General features: G+C 47.6%; 1 protein-coding gene across 1 annotated transcript in view; it reads left to right on the top strand.

The window, feature by feature from the left end:
• The window catches only part of arfgef3 (ARFGEF family member 3), a 179,041-nt gene that overhangs the window by 138,584 nt on the left and 18,969 nt on the right, over nucleotides 1-21,488 (top strand). Inside the window, exons 26-32 of the mRNA XM_085979326.1 lie at nucleotides 298-442; nucleotides 1,571-1,699; nucleotides 10,379-10,555; nucleotides 12,990-13,104; nucleotides 15,826-15,928; nucleotides 17,680-17,811; nucleotides 19,331-19,461. Of these exons, the coding sequence (XP_085835452.1) occupies nucleotides 298-442; nucleotides 1,571-1,699; nucleotides 10,379-10,555; nucleotides 12,990-13,104; nucleotides 15,826-15,928; nucleotides 17,680-17,811; nucleotides 19,331-19,461 (932 nt within the window). The remainder of the gene's footprint in view (nucleotides 1-297; nucleotides 443-1,570; nucleotides 1,700-10,378; nucleotides 10,556-12,989; nucleotides 13,105-15,825; nucleotides 15,929-17,679; nucleotides 17,812-19,330; nucleotides 19,462-21,488) is intronic.

The following is a 21,488-nucleotide window of genomic DNA, read 5'->3' as shown; positions in this document are numbered from 1 at the left end:
ATGAAGTACTTTTGAGGTGTGGTCACCGTTGTAATGTAGGTAATTTACCCGCCTTGGTTCCATATCCCTAAATACCCTTACCCAACAAAAATCTACCAATCTCAAGCTTTGAAACTTTACAATTGACCCCCAGCCTCAACAGATTGTTTGTGGGAGGGAGAGTTCCAGATCTCCGCCACCCTTTGGGTGAGGAGACTGCCCCTGGTGCCGGCTGTTCTTTAGCTGGACCTCTTTGTCTGTGACAATTCCCTAACTGTCCGTTTTTTGGTCATTGGTGCGTTTGTTTACCTTGGTTAGTTACTTGCCAAAATCTACAAGATGCCTTCGAAACCACTTTTCCACGGGGCCCAGCTCGCCAGCTTGCCGTTCCGAGGCCCGGAGAGGTCGATGAGCAGCGAGGACGGCATCGAGTCTGTCCTGAACGAGTTCGACGACGACACAGGTGAACAGAACGCTTGACTTTCTTTTTTAAATTGCGTCGGCTTATAGTTAAATAAAGATGCGTTGTACACCTTAACGCGTTACTTCCAGGAAGCTGCTACATTCTGTCCTGGACCATAGAATCAAACAGCACAGAAAGAGGCCATTCGGCCCATCGTGCCTGTGCCGACTCTTTGGTACAGCTCTCCAATTAGTCCCACTCCCCCACTGCTCTTTCCCCAGAGCCCTGCACATTTATCCTGTTCAAGTATGTCCAGTCCAAAGATGTGCGGGTTAGGTTGATTGGCTATGATAAATTGACCCCTAGTGTTAGGGGGATTAAATACGTGGGGTTACGGGGATAGGGTGGGATATGTGTTGGTGTAGGGGTTACGGGGATCGGGTGTCGGTGCAGGCTCGATGGGCCGAAATGGCCTCTATCTGCACTGTGGGGTTTCTGTGATTCTGTGATTCTGTGAAGTATTGATCCAATTCCATTTTGAAAGTTACTATTGAATCTGCTTCCACTGCCCTTTCAGGCAGCGCATTCCAGATCACAACAACTCGCTGTATAAAAATATTTCTCCTCATGTCGCCTCTACATAAGCAGGGGAGTTCTCCCCGGTGTCCTGGTCAATGTTTATCCCTCAACCAACATCATTAAAAACAGATTATCTGGTCATTATCACATCGCAATTTGTGGGAGCTTGCTGTGCGCAAATTGGCTGCTGCATTTCCTACATTACAACACTTCAAAAAGTACTTCATTGGCTGTGGGATGTCTGGCGGTTGTGAAAGGCGCTATAGAAATGTAAGTCTTTTTATTCACCCGTGTAAAGCACTATTTCACGCTTCCTTTTGAGGGCGTTATCACCACATTAACGCCAGGCGAAGGCAGTCAGAATCGACCCCAGCAATTGCGCGATGTCTGGTTCTATTGTGTAACGTGGCAAGATGGTAGAATGATGTAACATTTTTAGAGTGCTAATCATTTGGACAACAAATGGTCAACAAAAACAAGCAATTCAAAAGCTAAAGTGATTGAAAGGCTTTCCAATTTTCAGTGTTACAAAGTTTCCTGAGATCTGTGGATTGAACGGTGTGAGGTGCCTCCTCCCAAAGGAATTAACTGGTGTTGGTTCTCTTGCAGGATTGATTCAAGTCTGGATACTGCTGTTGGAGCAGCTCACAACGGCCATCTCCAACTGTCCACGTCAGCACCAGCCCCCCACACTGGAGCTCTTGTTCGAGCTGCTGCGAGAAGTCACTAAAGTACCAGGTAATAAGGGTGAGCTGGGCACAGTCTACCGACACACCTTCTCGCGCCATCCACCTGCCCCTCCCTCCACCTGCCCCTCCCTCCACCTGCCCCTCCCTCCACCAACACACCTTCCCGCTCCCTCCACCTGCCCCTCCCTCCACCTGCCCCTCCCTCCACCTGCCCCTCCCTCCACCGACACACCTTCCCGCTCCCTCCACCTGCCCCTCCCTCCACCTGCCCCTCCCTCCACCTGCCCCTCCCTCCACCTTCCCTCCCTCCACCGACACACCTTCCCTCCCTCCACCTGCCCCTCCCTCCACCTGCCCCTCCCTCCACCTGCCCCTCCCTTCCTCCATCTGCTCTCCCTCTCTCCCTCCACCTGCCCCTCTCTCCCTCCACCTGCCCCTCTCTCCCTCCATCTGCTCTCCCTCTCTCCCTCCACCTGCCCCTCTCTCCCTCCACCTGCCCCTCTCTCCCTCCACCTGCCCCTCTCTCCCTCCATCTGCTCTCCCTCTCTCCCTCCACCTGCCCCTCTCTCCCTCCACCTGCCCCTCTCTCCCTCCACCTGCCCCTCTCTCCCTCCACCTGCCCCTCTCTCCCTCCACCTGCCCCTCTCTCCCTCCACCTGCCCCTCTCTCCCTCCACCTGCCCCTCTCTCCCACTGCCTGCCCCTCCCCCTCTCCAGCTGCACCTCACTTTTGCCTTCACTTCGGCCTCTCTTGCTTCACCAGCCTGTCTCTCCCCTAAACCTTTCTTCCACCTTTACCTGCCTCTCTCCCCTGCACCTACTTCCCCACTACCTATACCCGCTCCCTTCACCTGCCCCTTTCTCTCTTCATTTGCCCCTCCTGTCTCCACCTGCCCTCTCTTACCTTCACCCATGACTCTTTCCTTTCACCTACGCCTCTCTTCCTTTACCTGCTCTCTCTCCCTTCATCTAACCGTCTCTCCCCCGGATACATAAGAACATAAGAAATAGGAGCAGGAATAGGCCACTTGGCCCCTCGAGCCTGCTCCGCCATTCAATAAGATCATGGCTGATCTTGGACTCAAATCCACTTCCCAGCCCACTCCCCATAACCCTTCACTCCCTTATCTTGGAAAAATCTGTCTATCTCCACCTTAAATGTATTTAATGACCCAGCCTCCACGGCTCTCTGGGGCAGAGAATTCCACAGATTTACTGTAGTGTATGTACCTTTAAGAGAGAACTACTTTTACAGCTCCTGTATACTGTAGTACCGGCAGTGACCACACCTGTATATAAGCCCTGAGCAGGCATCTGTACTGTTAGTTTTTTAGACTACCCTCATCCAGTAAACACCTCTTGATTGTTGATCTGCAGTCTCCGTCTATTTATTGAAGAACACCATACCTTAAGATTCACGGATTTAACAGTGGCGACGAGGTCGATTCGAACCTACCTGCAACTCTGCATTTCCTCCCAAGGATTCGCTCCTGGAGGACAGTGGAAGAAAGTCGAGGCCAGAAGCACGGGCGTCGACCACGAGCAACCGCCCAATCATCCGGCAGAGAGTGAGCATCGCAGGGGAGGCTGTTGAGAGCTGGGCTTGGTTCTCCAGCCACGACGATCCAGCAACAGGCTGGCAACAGGTACAGCGCAGACCCTTCCCGGACAGCGGCGGCTGGAGCCGACCGACGGCACAGAAAAGGCCGAGCAGCGTTGACGGGGTAAGAGAGAGGGTAAAGCGCACAGGGCGCAGCCAGGGGTTGAAGACCGAGCGGCGTTGACGGAAAACAAAAAGAGAGAGAGGGTAAAGCACAGCCGGGGTTCAGGACCGAGCGGCGGCAATGAGAGAGGCGCACAGGAGAACGCGCAGAGCGCAGCCAGAGCTCAAGGGCTGAGCAGCATCCGCGGGGGAAGAAAGGAAGCGCGGGAGACGCCATTTGAGCCGCGGAGAAGAAGGGAGAGCGCGGGAGACGCCATTTTTGAAGCCGCAGCGGCGAAGAAAGGCGAGCGCGGGAAGAAAGGGAAGCGCGAGAGACGCCATTTTGAGCCAGCGGAGAAGAAGGGAGAGCGCGGGAGACGCCATTTTAGCCAGTCTAACCACACCCAGGGATGCCGAAGAGTGGCAGTGTCACAGCTTTCGACAATGAAGTCGAAGATTGGGCGACATATGTGGAACGCATTGAGGTGTACTGCAAGGCGAATGAAGTGCCAGATGCCAGGAAAGCACTGGTTTTGTTGAATTCCATGGGTGCAAAAACGTATGGCTTACTGCGAAACCTAATAACCCCAGAGAAGCCAGTGGATAAGGATTTCGAAAGCATAGTGGAAATCCTACAGGACCACTTAAACCCCACACCGCTGCTGATAGCAGAAAGATTTAAGTTTCACAAAAGGAACCAGCATAAAGACAAAAGTAATGCTGAGTATTTAACGGAACTGCGCAAGCTATCGAAACACTGCCAGTTTGGAATGGGACTAGCAGATACGTTAAGGGACAAGATTGTGTGTGGGCTTCAAAGTGAAGGAACCCAGAAACGGCTTCTATCAGAAAAGGATCTTACACTGGACAAGGTTTTCAGCATGGCAGTATCACACGAAGCAGCCGCACGGGGCGCTGCAGAGATACATCGGAGACCGCAAGAATATGGCACCAATGAAATGTCATATGGAGCAGGGAAGTGTTATCGCTGCGGCAGAACAACACACGACCAGAAGGATTGTTGGTTCAAGGACCAAGTGTGCTGACAGTGCGGAAAAGCAGGACACATAGCAAGAGTCTGCAGGTCGGGGAAGAAAACCAGCAGCAAGAAATCTCCACAGGAGAAGTACAAAAAGGTACATAAGGTGACGGAGAGTAGTTCAGAAGAACAGAAAAGTGATACAGACTCCGGAAGCAAGGAGCTGGGTTGTCTGAAACTACATAATGTAATCAAAATGGAGGATCACCAGACTATCTGGGTCACGCTCAAGATAGACGGAGTCCAAGTGAAAATGGAATTGGACACAGGATCAGCCCTAACAATCATAAACCGAAGGGACTACAAGCGGCTATTCTCACATATACCCTTGAGAGCTACAGAGATTGTCTTGAAGACGTACACGGGGCAAAAAGTCTACCCCAAAGGAAAAATAAGGGTGAACATGATATACAACGGCCAGGAAATACCAAAAATGGACCTATATGTATTGCCAGATGGAGGACCACCACTACTAGGACGTGAATGGATCCGGAAGATACAATTAGATTGGCATTCCATACAGGCACTGACGGTAGAGGCCAAAAAGGATGACGACGTCACACCTGGACGACTGTCAAAAATGCTAACTGACGCGCAAAAAGTGTTCCAGGAGGGACTCGGAACGCTAAAAGGCATAACAGCGATGATTAAAATAGAGGAAAATGCAAGCCCAAAGTTTTTTAAGGCCAGACCGGTGCCTTGTGCGATCCACCCAGCCATCGAAGCAGAGCTGGAAGGTTTGGAACGTTCAGGAGTACTGTCCAAAGTGGACTGGAGCGAGTGGGCTACACCCATCGTTCCTGTAATGAAGACGTCGTTGAGTAATACGCCTGGGGAACCAAAGAAGGTTCGCATCTGTGGGGACTTTAAGGTGACAGTGAACCCAGTCCTTCACACAGTACAATATCCGCTTCCGCGGATTGAAGATATTTTCACCTCGCTATCTGGAGGAAAACGCTTCACTAAGATTGATCTGGCCCAGGCGTACCTGCAAATGGAGGTAGAAGAAGCCTCGAAACAATACCTCACGATCAACACTCACAAAGGTCTCTACCAATACAACCGGCTGGTGTTCGGGGTAGCATCGGCTCCAGCTATTTGGCAAAGGGCAATGGATCAAGTCCTGCAAGGGATTCCAGGGACCCAGTGTTATTTGGACGACATCCTGGTCACGGGCGAAAACAACAGTGATCACCTCGCCAACCTGGAGCAGGTGCTCACTAGATTGAAGGGATATGGGCTACGAGCTAATCGCCACAAATGCGAGTTTTTCCAGAAGCAGATCTCGTATTGTGGCCACGTTATTGATGAAGAGGGGTTACATAAGTCCCCTGAAAAGATTGAGGCAGTAGTCAAGGCTCCAGCACCGGAAAATGTGTCACAACTGAGGTCGTTCCTCGGGCTGGTGAACTACTACCATAAGTTCTTACCAAATTTGTCTACAGTATTACACCCACTGAACACCCTACTGCAGACGGGGGTACCATGGAAGTGGAATGACGAATGTAAACGAGCTTTCCAGAAGTGCAAAGAATTGATCACATCAAAAGAGGTGTTGGCCCATTTCAACCCAGCACTACCAATTCGGTTGGCGTGTGATGCATCACCCTATGGTATTGGAGTGGTGCTGTCGCACAAATTCCCAGACGGGTTGGAGAGGCCAGCAGCCTTTGCGTCTCGGTCACTAACCTCAGCCGAGCGCAACTACGCCCAGATTGACAGGGAGGCCCTCAGCCTAGTATGGGGAGTAAAAAAGTTCAACCACTATCTGCACGGGCAGAAGTTCACCTTGCTGACTGACCACCAACCACTTGTCTCCATCTTTAATCCAAAGAAGGGCATTCCGGTGATGACTGCGCAACGGCTACAAAGATGGTCCCTTTTTCTAGGGGCAAACCAATATGAAATAGAGTATAAGGGCACGAAACAGCATGGAAACGCTGATGGGCTATCACGCCTGCCACTGCCCACTGCGGAGGAAGCACCAGCAGTGGACCCTGTCGAGATATTTTATTCGTCGATAATTGAACGCTTGCCAGTAACAAACGCGGATATAGAGAAGGAGACCCGCAATGATCCGACGCTGTCACGGGTATATGAATTGACGGTGAAGGGATGGCCAACACATGGCGACTCACTGTTGCCAGCATTTTCATCCAGAAGAGAACAGCTGTCAGTATGCTAGGGGACAGTGATGTGTGGATCCTGAGTGGTAATTCCACCCAAGTTAAGGGAGTGAGTGCTCAATGAGCTTCACGAAGGCCATCTGGGAGGGGTGAAAATGAAAAGCCTTGCTAGGGCTTATGTGTGGTGGCCGGGAATCGATCAACAAATCGAGGACCTAACAAAGAGCTGCTCAGGATGCCAGAAAGTCCAAAATGCACCACCACATGCCCCTCTACACCCATGGGAGTGGCCCTCCTCTCCATGGCAACGGGTGCATATTGATTTTGCTGGTCCATTCATGGACTCAATGTTCTTAATAGCAGTGGATGCGCACTCGAAATGGCCTGAGGTGATCAAAATGTCCTCCACCACTACGGAGAAAACGATTGCAGTCCTACGGACCATGTTTGCCAGGAACGGCTTGCCAGAGCAGATTTGCTCTGATAACGGACCACAGTTTGTGTCCGAAGAGTTTCAGAAATTTATGAGAAGGAATGGGGTAAGGCATTACACATCCGCCCCGTATCATCCAGCCACAAATGGATTGGCTGAGAGGTTCGTACAAACCTTTAAAAAGGCAGTAAGGGCCATGTGTGATGACGACATTCCACTGCAGCATAAGGTGTACAATTTCCTGTTAGCCTACAGAAATGCGACACATGCAGTTACCAACCAGACCCCGGCCATGATGTTCTTTAACCGAAGGTTGAGATCTCGTCTGGATTTGCTCAGACCAAATGTGCGAAGAAATGTTGAGAATAAGCAATTCCAGCACATCAATGAGAAGCCGACAAGGAGCTTCAATGTAGGACAACCTGTCTTGGCCCGCGACTACTGAACAGAGAAATGGCAACCCGGAACGATATGCACGCGGCAGGGGCCACTAATGTACACAGTGGATGTCGGGGAGAACATTGTGAGATGCCATGTCGACCAGATCCTAGCGTCACAGGAACGAGTCAACCCCATGTCTAGCGTACCTGGTGATGAACCCGACATACCGGTAGCATCTACCCCAGAAACAGTAGCATCGGAAACTGATGAACTAACCGACGACAGGGGGCCAGAATCGCCTCCGCACCAAGAACAAGACACTCAGGAAAGGCGCTATCCAGAAAGGATCAGGAAGCCGCCCCAAAGACTGAATCTATAAATGGACTATTTCAGTTAATGTGCATGTTAAAAGTGTTAACTGTTATTTGAATGTTATGGTACTGTTAATCTAAAAGGGGAGGAATTGTAGTGTATGTACCTTTAAGAGAGAACTACTTTTACAGCTCCTGTATACTGTAGTACCGGCAGTGACCACACCTGTATATAAGCCCTGAGCAGGCATCTGTACTGTTAGTTTTTTAGACTACCCTCATCCAGTAAACACCTCTTGATTGTTGATCTGCAGTCTCTGTCTATTTATTGAAGAACACCATACCTTAAGATTCACGGATTTAACATTTACGACCCTCTGAGAGAAGAAATTCCTCCTCATCTCAATTCTAAAAGGGCGACCCTTTATTCTAAAACTGTGCCCCCGCGTTCTAGATTTCCCCACGAGGGGAAACATCCTCTCTGCAGCTACCTTGTCGAGCCCGCTCAGTATCTTATATGTTTCAATAAGATCTACCCTTTCTTCCGCCTTCACCTGTCCCTCTCCTCTGCACCTGCTGCTGTGTCACCCTTCACCTGTCCCTCGTTCCTTCCACCTGCCAGCTTCCTCCCTGCACCATCACCCCTTTCACCTTCACTTGTCTCTCTCTCTTCCTCCTGCACCTGGCTCTTTCCATCTGTCCCTGTCTTAACTTAAGAACTTAAGAAATAAGAGCAGGAGTCGGCCATACGGCCCCTCGAGCCTGCTCCACCATTCAATAAGATCATGGCTGATCTTCGACCTCAACTCCACTTTCCCGCCCGATCCCCATATCCCTTGATTCCAAAAGTCTATCTCAGCCTTGAATATACTCAACAACTGAGCATTCACAGCCCTCTGGGGCAGAGAATTCCAAAGATTCACAACCCTCTGAGTGAAGAAATTCCTCCTCATCTCAGTCCTAAATGGCCGACCCCTTATCCTGAGACTGTGGCCTCTAATTCTAGACTCTCCAGCCAGGGGAAACAGCCTCTCAGCATCTACCCTGCCAATCCCCCTCAAAATCTTATATGTTATATGAATCTTATCTGAACTCAACTGCAGAAGTGCAGCACCATACCACAAACAAATTTTGAAATAAATTGTTTGCTAACTGCACAGTGCCCAAGCTGCACTCAAGGTTACAGTCGCATAATATGCCACTTACTCTGTCTCTCTCTCTCAAGCCCCCATGTGCGTTCTTTAATGCTTGTTTTTCCTGGACCCTGAGGGACGGTATTGAGCACATGCTTCAGTGAACTCCAGTTAAATGTAGTCAGGTGGGGTACAGCACTGCAGATGAATCCAGAGTGATCGGCAGTTCCAACGATGCTGAAATTACAGTTCATTGGATGGTTGAAAGCCGATTCCAGAACAAATATATTCTTGAAACAAAGTGGTGACTCAGAGGCGGTCAGTCTCTGTCGTTGGGTGGGGTCTTGCTGTGTTGGGCCCTTTAGATAATCTCACGGAAAATCACCAAAATCACATTTTCCATCGTCACCAATCCCTAAATCTGCTCCTTCTTCTTCTTGAATGTGCAGCCCCATTTTATAACTCTGCATTTTTGATGCTACAATTTAATATTGTGCAAATGGTTTATTCAATTCAGCAGATTCACTGCAGAAATAACCAAGTGAAACATGGAAGCAGATTTCAAACCTAGGGCTGGATTTTCATTCAGGGGACGTGATGGAGGCGGGACTACAACTTTTGGGGTTGTAGTCCCGCCTCCATCGCGATGTGGCCAATCCACAATCAATTTTCCCTTGATTGACCTTGTTGAGCCCACCCAGCAGGCTCAGCAGGCCAATTAAGGGCCACCCGGCAACAGGTGACGTCACAGACTGAAATTTCATCTGTCAAGAGGTTTTGACAGATGAAATATCAGTGTTTGAAAGCTCTTTGAAGCTGTCGAACACTGACAGTCTTACTTCTAACCTGAGTCCTTCTCCACAGACTCAGTTAGAAATCTCCTGCACAGAAAGCTGAAGGCTGTCACTTTTGACAGTTCGCAGCCATTCTGCTTTCTGTGCCAGTGAGATGAGGGACTCCCGAGACCTAAAGGAAGGAAGGCTGTAAAGGTAAGAAAAGGTAATTTAAACTTCTTTAAACACTTTAGACACACCAAACACACTTACCTTTGCACTCATGCAAACATCACTCACCTGAACACCGACATCTCGACCCGTACAAGTCCTTCAACCCGACGGCCCACCTCGCAAACATGGCATGGTTTGGAGCCGCCGGGAATCCCACACTTCAGCATTAAAAATAGGGATTAGGCTAAAAACTGCCTGTTAACTACCTGTTAACAGGCAGTTAACTGGCACTAATCCCCTTCCCGCCTCGGGGAGGCGGGTCCCAGTGCGGGGCGGGTACCCGCCTCCTTTGAAACTGGCATGGAGGCGGGTTGGGGACGGGATGGTGTCGGGACCCCCGATTTCGGGATTTTAACGCCCCCATGCCTCCAATCCCACCTCCACGGCCCAATGAAAATCCTGCCCCTAATGCCTGAACGCGCTTAATATGGGATGCGCTCATTCATGACCTTGGCAACTGCTGAACTCTGCTTTTTGTGGCATGAGTCAAATTTACTCAGGCTTTGGGCCTAGATGTGTCATACGAATATTTACTAATCTTGCCCTAATTTTAAATCAAATTGGAAAAAATAAAAGATCTTTCTTTACCTTTTGTAGGACCTGGATTTGGGATTTTTGCCGTTACACATCTCCTTCTTCCAGTGATGTCCCTGTGGCTTCAGCGTAACCATGGAGACCAGTCCTACTGGGAGATGGCTGCTGCCAATTTCAAGCATGCTATTGGCCTGTCCTCGGAGCTGGTGATGGAGCATATTCACTGCTTCATCCAATCAGGTAGGAGCTGCTTTACACATGGAAAAGGCCTTCTTCCAGAAGATAAGTTAGAAAATAGATACCGGCCATCCAAAAATGCTTGCAAATTGTCATGGTTATCCTGCCATTAATGTTCACAGTAATGAGCTTCCCCAATGGTCCTGTGGGTACAGTCACTGCTTATTGTGGAATGTTGCAGATTCAACTCCCTGAGCTGACCTCAGAGCACTGGTGCTACAACTGGTTTCAGCACTCCTGGATTGAGAGGGGGAAAGGGACTCCATGTCCCCGTGCCAGATCACTATCAAATGGCCTCCCCCCACGTGTGCGGGCATTGGCTGCGGACAGGATTGGACTCAGCTGTGATGCCTCCTTGCCAGCCGTGGCTCAGTGGGCAGCACTCTGGTCTCTGGGTCAGAAGGGCGTGGGTTCACAGTCCCACTCCTGAGACTTGAGCACAAAAAACCTAGGCTGACACTCCCAGTGCAGTGCTGAGTGAGCGCTGCACGGTCGGAGGTGCCGTCTTTTGAATGAGACGTCTGCCCTCTCAGGTGGACGTAAAAGTTCCCGAGGCACTATTTCAAAGAAGAGCAGTGGAGTTCCCCCTGAGTTCCCGGTCATAGAAGATAGGAGCAGGAGTAGGCCATTCGGCCCCTCGAGCCTGCTCCGCCATTTAATGAGATCATGGCTGATCATCCAAATTCAGTACCCTGTCCCTGCTTTCTCCCCATATCCCTTGATCCCTTTAGCCTCAAGAAATATATCTAACTCCTTCTTGAATATATTTAATGAATTGGCCTTAACTGCCCTGTGTGGCAGAGAATTCCACAGGTTCACCACTCTCTGGGTGAAGAAATTCCTCCTCATCTTAGTCCTTAAATGGCTTACACCTTATCCTTAGACTGTGACCCCTGGTTCTGGACTCCCCCGCCATTGGGAACATCCTTCCTGCATCTAGTCTGTCTAGTCCTGTTAGAATTTTATAAGTTTCAATGAGATCCCCTCTCATTCTTCTAAACTCTAGTGAATATAAGTCTAATCGACCCAATCTCTCCTCATACGTCATTCCTGCCATCCCAGGTATCAGTCTGGTGAATCTTCGCTGCACTCTCTCCATGGCAAGAACATCCTTCCTCAGATAAGGTGACCAAAACTGCACACAATACTCAAGGTGTAGTCTCACCAAGGCCCTGTACAACTGCAGCAAGACATCCTTGTTCCTGTACTCAAACCCTCTCGCTATGAAGGCCAACATACCATTTGCCTTCTTAACCGCCTGCTGCACCTGCATGCTTACCTTCAGCGACTGGTGCACAAGGACACCCAGGTCTCGTTGCACTTCCCCTTTTCCCAATCTATTGCCGTTCAGATAATAATCTGTCTTCCTACTATTGCCACCAAAGTGGATAACCTCGCATTTATCTACATTATACTGCATTTGCCATACATCTGCCCAATCACCCAACCTGTCCAAATCATACTAGAGTTTCTCGGCATCCTCCTCACAGCACACACGCCCACCCAGCTTTGTGTCGTCTGCAAAATTGGAGATATTACATCTAGTTCCCTCGTCTAGATCATTTATATATATTGTGAATAGCTGGGGTCCTAGCACCGATCCCTGCGGTACCCCACTAGTCACTGCCTGCCACTCGGAAAAAGACCCATTTATTCCAACTCTTTGCTTCCTGTCTGCCAACCAGTTCTCTATCCAAGTCAGTACCTTACCCCCAATCCCATGTGCTTTAACTTTACACGCTAATCTCATATGCAGGACCTTATTGAAAGCCTTCTGAAAGTCCAAATACACCACATCCACTGGTTCTCCCTTATCTATTCTACCAGTTACATCCTCAAAAAATTCTATAGATTAGTCAAGCATGATTTCCCTTTTGTAAATCCATGTTGACTTTGTCCGATCCTGTCACTGTTTTCCAAGTGCTCTGCTATTATATCTTTTATGATGGACTCTAGCATTTTCCCCACTACCGATGTCAGGCTTACCGGTCTATAATTCCCCGTTTTCTCTCTACCACCCTTTTTAAATCGTGGGGTTACATTAGCTATCCTCCAATCCATGGGAATATTTATCCCTCAACCAACCTTACTAAAAAACAGATGATCTGGTCATCATCTCATTGCTCTTTGTGGGAGCTTGCTGTGCACAAATTGGCTGCCGCTTGTCTTACATTACAACGGTGATTACACTTCAAAAGTACCTCATTGGCTGCAAAGAGCTTTGGGCCGTCCTGAGGTTAACATATAAACGCAAGTTCTTTAAATGAGAAGGATTGGTCCCTGGGGCCTCCACTCAGTAATTTCCCAGCTATCAACCGTCAGCCCCCCTAACCTGCTCTCCAGCACCTCACCTTGGCTAATGCTGGCACAGACCAAGGTGAAAGTGTCATGTTTCACTGTCATTCCAGAATTCCTTTTCCTTTTTTCCCTTGTGCAGATATTGGCTACGAGAACAGCATCAACATCATGTTAAAAGACCTCCTGAAGCTCCTCGTGTCCTGTGTCGCAGAACCCACAGAAACCATCTCCCGAGTCGGCTGCTCCTGTATCAGGTAGGTGTGCGAGAGGCTTCCCACAGCTCAGCCCCACAATTGAGGCGAGATGAAAGTTTCTTTGCAGTCGACAGCGCCAGCCTCTGTCTCTTCGTCCCATTTCTGTGATATTGATACTGAAGGTACCATTCTTTCCCCTCTCGTTCTTCCCTAGCTCCAGGGCGGGAAAGCCAGGAGATCGGGTAGAACGGCGGTTTTACACCCTGCCCGATGTTGGCTTCAGTGGAGAGTAAAGTCGGACGGAGTACAATGTCCCCTCCAAAATCTCGTCGTTGTGCGCGGCCAGTTTTTTCAGTGTGCGGGTACCTTTAAATCTCTTGCGCGGCCGCATGCATGCACGGTATTTGAGAGCTTGTGAGCGGCCTGCGCGATACCTTCAAGACACGCGTGCAGCTTAGAGGAAACATTGGCAGGTATAAATCCAGCATTGCGCTCGATCCCGTCAGTTTCTCGATGACGGGTTAGGTTTAAATTGCCCCTTTCTCCTCACTCATTCTATTTAAACCCTTTATGCAACGCCATGAGGAGGGAGAGCAGGCAAGGTGGTTTTCCTGGAGCTTTGGAAGAACACGAGACGGAAGCTGAGAGGCCCATTGGCTTTAGGAGCACTAACAAACATATGGACGTATGAAAATGATGGACAGGAAAAGACTGACATGAATCAGTCATTCATGAAAGAAAGACTTATGAAATAATACTGAGCGGCCTACAGGTGGCGCTGTCCAGGGAGAGTATAAATACTTGGGCACGGGCCCAGCTTGCGCAGGACATTCTTAACAGGAACTAGTGAAGGACACAACTAGACCTCCATGTTGTAAAACAGTTGATTAAAGCTTTGCTTAACGCTTAGACCAAGTGCCTAGTAATTTTCTTACGTCAAAGACCATCGGGTCCATCCAGCCTGTCCCGCAGAGTCAAGTTGCACCTGTGCATCATGACCTCCCCCAATTCTCCCTAGCCACCAGCAGTCATGAAATCTCCTAGTTCCATCCCAACCTTTAATAAGATGTACTGAGATCGATAACAAGTATCAGTCTGGATCAGCTAGTCGCATTCTTCCTTCTCTATCGTGAGGTTGTGGGTTCAAGCCCCACTCCCAAAACAACTGCAACGAAGGTTCACTAGATTGATTCCTGGGATGAGAGGGTTGTCCTATGAGGAGAGATTGAAAAGATTGGGCCGATACAATGGGAGGTGATCTCATTGAAACATTGTAAGATTCTGAGGGGGATTGACAGGATAGATGCCGAGAGGTTGTTTCCCCCTGGCTGGAGAGTCTAGAACTAAGGGGCATAGTCTCAGGATAAGGGGTCGGCCATTTAAGACTGAGATGTGGAGGAATTTCTTCACTCAGAGGGTGGTGAATCTTTGGAATTCTCTGCCCCAGAGGGCTGTGGATGCTGAGTCGTTGAGTATATTCAAGGCTGAGATCGATAGATTTTTGGACTCCAGGGGAATCAAGGAATATGGAGATCGGGTGGGAAAGTGGAGATGAGGTCGATGATCAGCCATGATCTTATTGAATGGTGGAGCAGGCTCGAGGGGCCGTATGGCCGACTCCTGCTCCTAAGTCTCATGTTCTTATATTAAGCACATAATCTAGGCTAGCGCTTCAGTACTTCATTGTGACCCTGCGTGCTTATTTTAGATGTAAGTACAGGACCCTAGATTCTATTCAAAAACCATTCAAATTAAAGACTGGGGGAGGGGGGTAACTGTGGATTTTCAAGATGGTTGAGTTACGGTTGGACTGAATGATCCACATCCATATTTAGCTTGTACTCGCTGGAGTTTAGAAGAATGAGAGGGGATCTCATTGAAACTTATAAAATTCTAACAGGACTAGACAGACTAGATGCAGGAAGGATGTTCCTGATGGCGGGGGAGTCCAGAACCAGGGGTCACAGTCTAAGGATAAGGGTGATGCGCTATCAATTACTCACAAAAGACTGAGAGTTAAGAGAGTAACTAAAGGCTTTTATTAACAAAAGAATGAAGGTCTGCCTCGAGTGGTCGACCGGTCCAGAAATACAAAGGGCTGGGGAGCAGTCACCTTTATACTAGGACTTGTGGGAGGAGTCAGCCGAGGCATGTCCAGGCATGTACACAGTGGAATACAAACAGTGGTTTACCACAAAGGGGTAAGCCTTTTAGGACAGAGATGAGGAGGAATTTCTTCACCCAGAGAGTGGTGAACCTGTGGAATTCTCTACCACAAAAGGCAGTAGAGGCCAATTCATTAAATATATTCAAGAAGGAGTTAAATATATTTCTTGAGGCTAAAGGGATCAAGGGGTATGGGGAGAAAGCAGGGATAGGGTACTGAATTTGGATGATCAGCCATGATCGCATTGAATGGCGGAGCAGGCTCGAGGGGCCGAATGGCCTACTCCTGCTCCTATCTTCTATGTATGTGACCCTGCATGCTTATTTTAGATGTAAGTACGGGACCCTAGATTCTATTCAAAATCCATTCAAATTAAAGACTGGGGCAGTGGGGGTAACTGGATTTTCAAGATGGTTGAGTTACGGTTGGACTGAATGATCCTCATCCATATTTATCTTGTATGATCCGTGTGATTAATCAGCGATCTGTTATTTTGCCATGGCTGAGCGTGTGGGATCCAGGTTGTGTGTTAGATTTTGTGTGAGGTTTTAGGGTGCCTTGTCTTCGAACCATTGCTGCTGTGCCATCTATCTTTGCTGGCGTTTCTGTTTCAGGTACGTCCTCGTTACAGCCGGACCTGTGTTTACCGATGAAATGTGGAGACTGGCCTGCTGTGCCCTTCAAGATGCATTCATGGTTACCCTGGAACCAGTAAAGGTAGTGCCGGTGCTTCTAGCTGTGTTTGCACTTTTAGGTATAAAGTGGCTAAAGAAACACAATACAGTCAGCGACAACTGTATTACACAAACTAGGGCTGTATTTCCTGGGATTTAGAAAGTGAAGGGTTAATCTGATCGAAGTTTTCAAGATATTAAGAGGAACTAATAAAGAGAAACTATTTCCGCTGGTTGGGGATTCCAGGACTTGGGGGGCATAGTCTAAAAATTAGAGCCAGACCTTTCAGGAGTGAAATTAGGAAACACTTCTACACACAAAGGGTGGTAGAAGTTTGGAACACTTTTCCGCAAATGTCAATTGATGCTAGATCAACTGTTAATTTTAAATCTGAGATTGATAGATTTCTGTCAACCAAAGCTATTAAGGGCTATGTGGCAGAGGTGGGTATATGAAGTCAGAAACATGGAAAGCAAGGCACATTTTGAACTCTTAGGTTTTCCAAGACTAAAGCAAAATATGACTAAAATTGAGGATTTAAGGGATCATAGTCAATGGGCAACAAGACTAAACAGAACTAAATTCTGCTGAAGATTATAAATAAATAAATAAGTCTAAGATTGGAGGTACCTGACAGGAAGTTGAAATGATTTCTTGGGCTAAAAGAACATTGAACCCCACCTTCTTCGTCCTATCTCTCAATGTCGCTGAAGGTAAGCATGCAGGTGCAGCAGGCGGTTAAGAAGGCAAATGGTATGCTGGCCTTCATAGCGAGACAATTCGAGTACAGGAGCAAGGATGTCTTGCTGCAGTTGTACAGGGCCTTGGTGAGACCACACCTTGAGTATTGTGTGCAGTTTTGGACGCCTTATCTGAGGAAGGATGTTCTTGCCATGGAGAGAGTGCAGCGAAGATTCACCAGACTGATACCTGGGATGGCAGGAATGACGTATGAAGAGAGATTGGGTCGATTAGGCTTATATTCGCTAGAGTTTAGAAGAATGAGAGGGGATCTCATTGAAACTTATAAAATTCTAACAGGACTAGACAGACTAGATGCAGGAAGGCTATTCCCGATGGCCGGGGAGTCCAGAACCAGGGGTCACAGTCTAACGATAAGGGGTAAGCTAATTAGGACTGAGATGAGGAGGAATTTCTTCACCCAGAGAGTGGTGAACCTGTGGAATTCTCTACCACAGAAGACAGTTGAGGCCAATTCATTAAATATATTCAAGAAGGAGTTAGATATATTTCTTAAGGCTAAGGGGATCAAGGGATATGGGGAGAAAGCAGGGACAGGGTACTAAATCTGGATGATCAGCCATGATCTCATTGAATGGCGGAGTAGGCTCGAGGGGCCGAATGGCCTACTCCTGCTCCTATCTTCTATCTCTCAATGTCTTCTCTCTCTAGAGGACATCAGACTGAACCCCACGTACCCACCTTATCTCTCAGTCAAACTGAATTAACAGAGAAAGACTTAGAAAATGTTAACAGCGGGAGTCTTAGAAGTGTTTAAAATGATATAACGTTTTCGATAGGACCCATTCCTTCCTCAAACAACACAACCAGAAGCAAATTGATCTTTCATCTCACTGCCGTCTGTTGTTGATACGGAGTGCTTGCCAGGTTTACCTCCATAACCACGGTAACCATTACTTGAAGGGCTTCGCGATGTTTCGGTGATGTGGTAAAGTTGGCGTGTAAACACAAGTGTCCCCCCTCTTTAACACTCTGAGCTGGTGTTTCGGATTGTATTTTACGCTTGACCTGGTTTATTCTTGCCGTTCCAGAACTTGCTGGCCTGTTTCCAGAGCGGCTCGGACAGCTTCAGCGGAGATGCGTGTGAAGTGAAGGTGGCGGCCCCATCGCATTCCGCTAGTGCGGAGGCAGAGTACTGGAGAATCCGTGCCATGGCACAGCAGGTATCACTTCAACGCAAACCTTTGTAATCAAACCCATCATGGAGGGGGTGGTGGGTGACATAAGAAAACTACTAGGCACTTGGTCTAAGCGTTAAACAAAGCTTTAATCAACTGTTTTACAACATGGAGGTCTAGTTGTGTCCTTCACTAGTTCCTGTTAAGAATGTCCTGCGCAAGCTGAGCCCGTGCCCGAGTATTTATACTCTCCCTGGACAGCGCCACCCGTAGGCCACTCAGTATTATTTCATAAGTCTTTCTTTCATGAATGACTGATTCATGTCAGTGGGGGTGGGGTTAAAGGCACTAAACATTCCCTGTGTGGGCCAAGGAATTAATATTCCACCTTATTGGAAGATAGGGGTAGGCCATTCAGCCCCTCAAGCCTGTTCCACCATTCAATGAGATCATGGCAAATCTGTATCCTAACTCCATCCACCCACCTTTACTCCATATCCATTAATCTTCTTGGCTAGCAAAAATCTATCGATCTCAGATTTAACATTATTGAGCTGGCATCGACTGCTTTTTGGGGGCAATAGTTCACACTTCTACCACCCTTTGCGTGAAGAAGTGTTTCTTAACTTCTCTCCTGAATTCTTCTTCTTCTTAGGCAGTCCCTCGGAACCGAGGATGACTTGCTTCCACATTAAAAATGAGTTCTCAGGTGACTGATGAGTCCAATGCGCGACCTACAGTCTCTGTCACAGGTGGAGCAGACGGTGGTTGAAGGGGCGGGTGGGTGGGGTGCTTGGGTTGACGTGCGCTCCTTGCGCTTGGCTTCCGCTTGCTCCCGGCGAAGAGACTCGAGGTGTTCGGCACCTTCCCGGATGCTTCTCCTCCACTTTGTGCGGTCTTGGGCCAGGGATTCCCAGGTGTCGGTGGGGATGTTACACTTTTTCAAGGAGGCTTTGAAGGTGTCCTTGAAGCATTTCCTCTGCCCACCTGGGGCTCTCTTGCCATGCCGGAGCTCCGAGTAGAGCGCTTGTTTTGGGAGTCTCCATTGGCAGGATAGGCGCACCAACGTCAGTGTTCTTGCGCAGGCCAACATCCCCAACATCGAAGCTTTGACCACGCTCAATCAGCTCCGATGGACGGGTCACATTGTCCTGAATTACATAGTGTTCACAACACAGAAACAGGCCATTCGGCCCAACAGGGCCATGCTGGTGTGGTGAGTAAAGGATTTTTATGTATACATTTGGCTACGTTTGGCTATCCCTTGCCAACATCCCAAGCACATAGCGCCCACCATAGACATAAAATAACTTCTCTCCTGAATGGCCTGGCTCCCCCACCAGCGGAAACAGTTTCTCTCTATCAACCCTGTCAATTCCTTTCAATATCCTAAAAACCTCAATCAAATCAACCCTTAACCTTCTATATTCCAGGGAATACAAGCCCAGTATTGTTTAGGAAAGAAAATATTCTTAATCGACGGATTTCTCCTCGCGGTTTTCGGAAGAATGTTTCCAAGACGCTGCTTGAGAAGGAATAATCTGGTTTTAATCCTCTTCTCCAGGTTTTCCTGCTGGACACCCAGTGCTCTCCCAAAACCCCCAACAACCGGGAAGGTTTTGAGCATGCTCAGTCCTGCGTGCTGATCATCGAGCTCCCGCCAGACGAGAAACCCAATGGCCACACTCAGAAGAGGTAAAGAAACGAGCGGGCACACCTGCTGGTGGGGAAGCGATGGGTGGACAGGGTTCTGGCCGATATTTCCATTCAATGGATCTTCTTCCGCATACTCCTGTCAGTGCTTCGGAATACCTCACATTGAATCCGTTCCCTTTCCCCTTCTGATAATGTCAGCAAGAGGTAAACCTTCCAATTTAAACCCGGAATCTTCAAAATCCGGAAATTCATCAACTTTAAAAGGGGAGCAAGCTTTATTAAAAGTAATAATTTGAAAATCTTCTTTTTGGTTTACACACGATAGAATCACATCATTTTCACAACAGAAATGACGTAAATTCAGTCATAGAAATCATATAATTTTCACAATAGAAATCACCTCATTCACACAACAGAATGTATCATTTACACAATCCAATGACATCATTTGTACAATCGAATGACATCATTTACACAACAGAATGACATCATTTGTACAATCAAATGACATCATTTACACAACAGAATGACATCATTTGTACAATCAAATGACATCATTTACACAACAGAATGACATCATTTGTACAATCGAATGACACCGTTTACACAACAGAATGACATCATTTGCACAATCAAATGACATAATTTGTAAAATCGAATGATATCATTTACACAACAGAATGACATCATTTGTACAATCGAATTACATAATTTAAACAACAGGATGACATTATTTACACAGTTTACACGTGATTCCATTCTCCCAGAAAATTATAACATCAATATCTTTAGGAACAGAAACAGGGCCAGTGGGCCTGAGGAGCCTATGCCTCTTCTATAGATGAAGCCCACATACCTGCTGCTCACCATGGCCCTCAATCCACTCTCACTCCAGAAATCCATTGGTTGTCCACTGAGCCTTTTAAAATGCCCACTGTAATGGCCCCCCTGGAACCTATTCCCCAATTCTATTACCCGCCGTGTATACAAGTCCTGCCTCACTTCCCTTCTTAACTCCTCATTTTGAACTTGTACCCCCTGGTATTTCAATCTTCACCACAGCAGATGTCTGGACCAGCCTTGCCAATCCCCATAATAACCTGGCAAAATTCAAACTCTCCTCATTTTCCTCAACTTTCATTGGGACGGAAATTCCTGAATTCTGCAATTTTCATTATTGTTCCCCCCTGTACTGTCTCACGGCTCTATTCTGAGCTGTTTCCTTCAATTATGTCATTGCCATTCTGTATTTCAACAAGAAAATGGACCCCAGGAGGAAAATAGAAATGTTAAAATGAAAGGATGAATACTGCTTTACTTTCACACTCACTCTGAATTTACAATGTTACCAAGTAGTATTAAATAGTGTTTAATTTTATCCTGGGTGCCCAGTGTTTAATCTTCCTCTGGTGTCTAATGCTAAGTTTTCCCCCTCGGACAATCTGTATTTTTTCTTCAACTTTTAGTAATTTAATCTTCCCTGGATATCCAGTGTTTAAATCCTCCACTGGTGTCCAGTGATTAAATCCTGCTCCTGGTGTCCAGTGTTTTATCTTCGCTCTGGTGTCCAGTGTTTAATCTTCCCTCTGGTGTCCAGTGTTTAATCTTCCCTCTGGTGTCCAGTGTTTAATCTTCCCTCTGGTCTTATGTTCATTAATAAATAGACATTCTTATTATGAACACAGCTAGCTTTTGCTAGTTACTTTATTGAGCACATATGGACTAGGTACTGTATCTGTAGAGGCTTCCATCTTGACTGCTGCCTTGTGGGTAGCCTAGTGCCTCATGGGTAATGTAGTCTTAATATACCTACAGCTGAGTAGTGTAGTCTTATACATACAGCTATATACAACTCTACGGCTCCACCTAATGTCCACTATAGAATGACATGTTATTGATCATTACATCCCCCTTTCTTTGAGGTTTAACAGAATCAATATCAGCTTTCAAGAAAACAATAAAGATAATATCAGTAACACTTTTGTTAGTGCTCTATAAACATAAACATTTTCAAAACAGTCAACACATTTTCAAAGCTTTACATTGTACTCAAAGATTAAGTCTAT

This window comes from Somniosus microcephalus, chromosome 3, assembly GCF_052327205.1.
Source record: "Somniosus microcephalus isolate GS21.2 chromosome 3, FLI_Smic_1.0, whole genome shotgun sequence".
Taxonomy (NCBI): domain Eukaryota; kingdom Metazoa; phylum Chordata; class Chondrichthyes; order Squaliformes; family Somniosidae; genus Somniosus; species Somniosus microcephalus.
This window is presented reverse-complemented; position numbering and strand designations above follow the sequence as displayed.